This window comes from Oncorhynchus nerka, linkage group LG5 (assembly GCF_034236695.1).
Source record: "Oncorhynchus nerka isolate Pitt River linkage group LG5, Oner_Uvic_2.0, whole genome shotgun sequence".
NCBI lineage: Eukaryota > Metazoa > Chordata > Actinopteri > Salmoniformes > Salmonidae > Oncorhynchus > Oncorhynchus nerka.
This window is the reverse complement of record NC_088400.1, coordinates 54,094,228-54,100,227: the sequence shown is the minus strand read 5'-3', so window position 1 is coordinate 54,100,227 and position 6,000 is coordinate 54,094,228. Positions and strand designations below refer to the sequence as shown.

The following is a 6,000-nucleotide window of genomic DNA, read 5'->3' as shown; positions in this document are numbered from 1 at the left end:
GAGTTATAATACTAAAACACTTGAGTGTCTCTCTTGATCCTATGTCCTGGCAGAGTTGTGCAGACTCAGGACAACTGAGCTTTGAAGGAATCCGCAGATTTAAAGAGGAGTCCGTAATTTGCTTTCTAATAATCAATTATATTTTCCTCAAAGAAGTTCATGAATTTATTCTGCTGAAGTGAAAGCCATCCTCACTTGGGGAATGCTGCTTTTTAGTTAGCTTTGCGACAGTATCAAAACAAAATTTCAGATTGTTCTTATTTTCCTCAATTAAGTTGGAAAAATAGGATGATCGAGCAGCAGTGAGGGCTCTTCGATACTGCACGGTACTGTCTTTCCAAGCTAGTTGGAAGACTTCCAGTTTGGTGTGGCGCCATTTCCGTTCCAATTTTTTGGATGCTTGCTTCAGAGCTCGGGTATTTTCTGTATACCAGGGAGCTAGTTTCTTATGAGAAATGTTTTTCGTTTTTAGGGGTGCAACTGCATATGGGTATTGGGCAAGGTTAAATTGAGTTCCTCAATTAGGTGGTTAACTGATTGCTGTCCTCTGACGTCCTTGGGTAGGCAGAGGGAGTCTGGAAGGGCATCAAGGAATCTTTGTGTTGTCTTTGAATTTATAGCACGACTTTTGATGCTCCTTGGTTGGGGTCTGAGCAGATTATTTGTTGCAATTGCAAACGTAATAAAATGGTGGTCCGATAGTCCAGGATTATGACGAAAAACATTAAGATCCACAACATTTATTCCATGGGACAAAACTCGGTCCAGAGTATGACTGTGACAGTGAGTAGGTCCAGAGACATGTTGGACAAAACCCACTGAGTTGATGATGGCTCTGAAAGCCTTTTGGAGTGGGTCTGTGGACTTTTCCATGTGAATATTAAAGTCACCAAAAATGTGAATATTATCTGCTATGACTACAAGGTCCGATAGGAATTCAGGGAACTCAATGAGGACCGCTGTATACGGCCCAGGAGGCCTGTAAACAGTAGCTATAAAAAGTGATTGAGTAAGCTGCATAGATTTCATGACTAGAAGCTCAAAAGACAAAAACGTCTTTTTTTTTGTTGTAAATTTGCTATCGTAAATGTTAGCAACACCTCCACCTTTGCGGGATGCACGGGAGATATGGTCACTAGATATGGTCACATTTAACACAGTAAATTCATCAGGCTTAAGCCATGTTTCAGTCAGGCCAATCACATCAAGATTATGATCAGTGATTAGTTCATTGACTATAACTGCCTTAAGGGATCTAACATTAAGTAGCCCTATTTTGAGATGTGAGATATCACGATCTCTTTCAATAATGTCAGGAATGGAGGAGGTCTTTATCCTAGTGAGATTGCTAAGGCAAACACAGCCATGTTTAGTTTTACCCAACCTAGGTCAAGGCACAGACACGGTCTCAATGGGGATAGCTGAGCTGACTACACTGACTGTGCTAGTGGCAGACTCCACTAAGCTGGCAGGCTGGCTAACAGCCTGCTGCCTGGCCTGCACCCTATTTCATTGTGGAGCTAGAGGAGTTACATTCCTGTCTATGTTGGTAGATAAGATGAGAGCACCCCTCCAGCTAGGATGGAGTCCGTCACTCCTCAGCAGGCCAGGCTTGGTCCTGTTTGTGGGTGAGTCCCAGAAAGAGGGCCAATTATCTACAAATTCTATCTTTTGGGAGGGGCAGAAAACAGTTTTCAACCAGCGATTGAGTTGTGAGACTTTACTGTAGAGCTCATCACTCCCCCTAACTGGGAGGGGGCCAGAGACAATTACTCGATACCGACACATCTTTCTAGCTGATTTACACGCTGAAGCTATGTTGTGCTTGGTGACCTCTGACTGTTTCATCCTAACATCGTTGGTGCAGACGTGGATAACAATATCTCCTATAATAATGTCCTGTTGAAAAACAAATGATAGTCCCACTAAGCGCAAACCAGATGGCATTGCAGAATGCAGTGGTAGCCATGCCGGTAAAGTGTGCCTTGAATTCTAAATAAATCACAGACCGTGTCACCTTCAAAGCACCCTCACGCCATCATACCTCCTCCTCCATGCTTCACGGTGGGAAGTACACATGCGGAGATCATCCTTTCACCCACTCTGCATCTCACAAAGACATGGCGGTTGGAACCAAAAATTTCAAATTTGGACTCATCAAACCAAAGAACAGATTGCCACTGGTCTAATGTCCATTGCTCATGTTTCTTGGCCCAAGCAAGCCTCTTCTTTATGTTGGTGTCTTTTAGTCGTGGTTTCTTTGCAGCAATTCGACCATGAAGGCCTGATTCACACCAGCTCCTCTGAACAGTTGATGTTGAGATGTGTCTGTTACTTGAACTCTGTGAAGCATTTATTTTCACTGCAATTTCTGAGGCTGGTACTTATCCTCTGCAGCAGAGGTAATTCTGGGTCTTCCTTTCTTGTGGCGGCCCTCACGAGAGCCAGTTTCATCATAGCGCTTGATGGTTTTTTAACTACATTTGAATAAAGTTCTTGAAATGATCCAGATTGACTGATCTTCATGTCTTAAAGTAATGATGGACTGTCATTTCTCTTTGCTCATTTGAGCTGTTCTTGTCATAATATGGACTTGGTCTTTTACCATATAGGTAAAATATACACCTGTTAATTGTAATGCAAATTGGCAAGGCAAAAGGTGGCTACTTTGAAGAATTTCAAATATTAAATATATTTTCATTTGTTTAACAGTTTTATGGTTACTACATGATTCCACATTTGTTATTTCATAGTTTTGATGTCTTCTACCATGTAGAAAAAAGTAAAAATAAAGAAAAACCCTTGAATGAGCAGGTGTGTCCAAACATTTGACTGGTACTGTATGTGCAGTTGAAATGTGACCATAGAATCAACGTCCGGAAAAATATGTATTTTCACCTTTCATTCAGCACGTAAAATGCACCTGATTTCAACATCCGTAAAATATGTATTTTCAACGTCCACAAAATAAATATTTTCGATGTTCAGAAAATGTAACCTTTATTTAACTATGGAGGTCAGTTAAGAACAAATTCTTATTTACAATGACGGTCTACAGTGGGTCAACTGCCTTGTTCAGGGGCTGATCAACAGATTTTTACCTTGTCAACTCAGGGATTTAATCTAGAAATATTTTGGTTCCAGGCTGAATGCTCTAACCACTAGGCTACCTGCCTCACGTAAAATACGTTTTTTCTATATCCGGAATATATGTATTTTCAACGTCCACAAAATACGTATTAGCAATGTTTAGAAAAGGCGTATTTTCGATATCCGGAAAATACGTCTTTTCGCCTTTCATTCCGCACCTAAAATGCACCTGACGTCTGGAAAATACATCTAAAAGACAAGATCATTTGTTTAGTGGGAAACTTCCTTCATGGAGATAAGTTTTGTCAGCTAGGGAGTATATTGCTTTTTGGCATTGTCTCTCTTCCTTCATGGGTTGATCTGAAACTGAACAGGACAGGTAAAACAACTTCCTGTAAGAATCGATCCTATTTATTTCACCTATCCAATGTTTTTCGATCAGAGCATATGAAGAAGAGGACATAAAATGAGGAATCCACGCAGACTATTGAGATGTATCCCAACTATGAACGATTTATCTTCCTCTCTGATTGGATTCCAGTCATCTTTAGGCTGCCCGAGCTCGCTTTCGATTTGACGAGAGGGGGTTTGAGTAAACTGATGGGAGGGGTCTGAGGGTGGAGTAAAGAAAAAAACAAAGACAATCCACACCAAACGCCATCTTGAAACTGTGGAACTGGTCACAGAAGAGAGAAACGTTGAGGATACTACACGCTTGGGAAAATGCTGTACTGCCGTTCTTGTCCTTGATACACTCATGACTTGACAGCAGCGTGTTGTCAAAACGTATTCGCTGTTGATTTCATGTGCGTTTCCCAACGACGTGTCTGATAACATTTTGGTTGCTCCAAAGCTGCAATTGGATACGATTTTTACAGGCACTGGTTGCCAGCTTTTACGGTGTGCACAACTAGCTCGTAAAAGCCAACTGACAGAACACATTGCAATCCATTGGGAAGGGGAAATACAATGTTTCTTTTTGGAATTGGATTATGCGCCAGCATAACGCTAACCTTACATTTTGGAAGGTGAAGACAGCGTCGTGAGGACCAAGAAATGAGATGTATCAAATATAACGTTAGTCCACGAAAGGTGGTGTATTTAAACGTCTTTCTTATCTAGCTAGCTGACGTTAGATCATTTACGATATCTAGAAAACTACGTAATTTTAAACTACCTGAAGCTAGCTATCCAGCTAAGATTGCGGGTTAATTAGATATGTTAAATTATATTGTTGCTAATTTGACTGCTTGTCATATTTACCTGGTTTCGTCTAACAAGGTAAATGAACAAGATTGAATGTAAAGAAAGGGAACATTAATGTTAAACACAGGGGAATAGTTGCCTAGTATTATTGCTAGCAACTAGTGCTGTAAGGAGCTACGGATAGTTAGACCAACCTGCAACAAGTCAGTCATTAGCTATGGTTTTAACCATTTTGTAGCCTCTAGCGAGCTACACAAGTATCACCTCTTCCATATTTTTGGACATAATTCTTCAGGACCTTCAACTGTGTAACGTAGTAGCAAGCCTCGTGGCTGGCCAGTGGATATTTTGGAGTGGGTCTTCTCAACAAACACCTGTCAACTGGAATGTCCGTGTTTAATACCACACTATGTTGACAATACTAGCTTGCAAACTAGCTGGCTAGTTACATTTTTTTTTTTGCACAGACCTTCACAACACACAGTGGAGGAGCAAACCTTTGCAGCTGTGTGTTGTTTATTTCCCGGAAATAAAAGGATTTCAATTGGATTGAAAATGGGAGCCGCTAGTGAGCTGGCGTTTGCTGTTTTTCTCATCTCGTTTTCCTCAGGTGGGTGGATATCTGTTGGTAAAATAATTGGCTTTGTATGTATGGTTGTTAGAAATACTGTACTACTTACTGTACACAGTCAGTGATACAATGTTTCTTGGCCTTTGACCGTGACACTCGCCTCATGTTAAAGTTTATTACACTTAGCTTGAACAGAGATCCCGATTTGTTTTTCTTTCTCATTGACAAGTATACTGATACCTCCTGTTTAAAAAAAAATGCAATTTGTTGCATGGTTCAGTCTGTGCAGTAGCAGTGATTGGATACTTTAATGAACTTGGGTGTCTTCTGAGTCAGGGACTTGTATGAGTGGGAAGATGTATGTTGATTCATAATGTAAGACGAATCATAGTGTGTGGATATACCTGGAATATGCCTCTTCCACAGTGCGTGCCGCATTACATTTCCAGTGCACCAAGACCATTGACAAAACAAAAAAAAAATCACGAACAAGCATCCATGGTGCTATCATCTGAGGGGAACTAGCCATAAGTCACCTATGCCATCTATCATTTTGTAGAGTGTTAGGGGTCAAAATGAAACTGTATATGCTGTTATACTTTGTATTTCCTCTCATATAGAAGCATCTCCGGAACATAACACTATATTTCATGAGGATAGGACTTCCTGTTGCTGAGATCTTATCTGAAGTGATAGTTAAAGGTCAAAGACCAGTCCACAACCTTATGTTAATCCCTAGTCAATAATGGCATCAAATCACCTGTTGGGATTCTTACATTTAACATGTTTTTTCCCAATTAGATATTGTTTTGCCATTTTTAGGGATGGTGTAGAACAGAGATGATTCAAGTAAAATGTATTCAATTAAAATGCAATATTACACAAACATGGCACTTAATATACAAATGAGGCAGTACGTAATACATAATTACACTAATGCAAGACCAAGAATTTTAAGGTGAGTTGGTCATATTAACAAATTATCAGGATTTATGCAACACTGAGAATGTGTAACAATATGAACCAATTTATGAAATTAGAATGCAACTTTTTATACTATTTTATGCAGTCTTTCAAAGATAATTTGTAAAAATCCAAATAACTTCACAGATCTTCATTGTAAAGGGTTTAAA

At 39.9% G+C, this 6,000-nt stretch overlaps 1 protein-coding gene across 6 annotated transcripts in view; it reads left to right on the top strand.

The window, feature by feature from the left end:
- The first annotated feature begins 3,736 nt into the window (after positions 1-3,736).
- Positions 3,737-6,000, top strand: part of LOC115129641 (activin receptor type-2A) — a 52,365-nt gene continuing 50,101 nt past the window's right edge. For 3 of the 6 annotated variants that reach the window (XM_065018745.1, XM_065018743.1, XM_065018741.1), the window contains exon 1: positions 3,737-4,906. In XM_065018745.1, coding sequence (XP_064874817.1) covers positions 4,852-4,906 — 55 coding nt within the window. In that variant the 5' untranslated portion in view covers positions 3,737-4,851. The remainder of the gene's footprint in view (positions 4,907-6,000) is intronic. The other 3 variants (XM_029660238.2, XM_065018744.1, XM_065018742.1) reach the window with 2 other exon arrangements.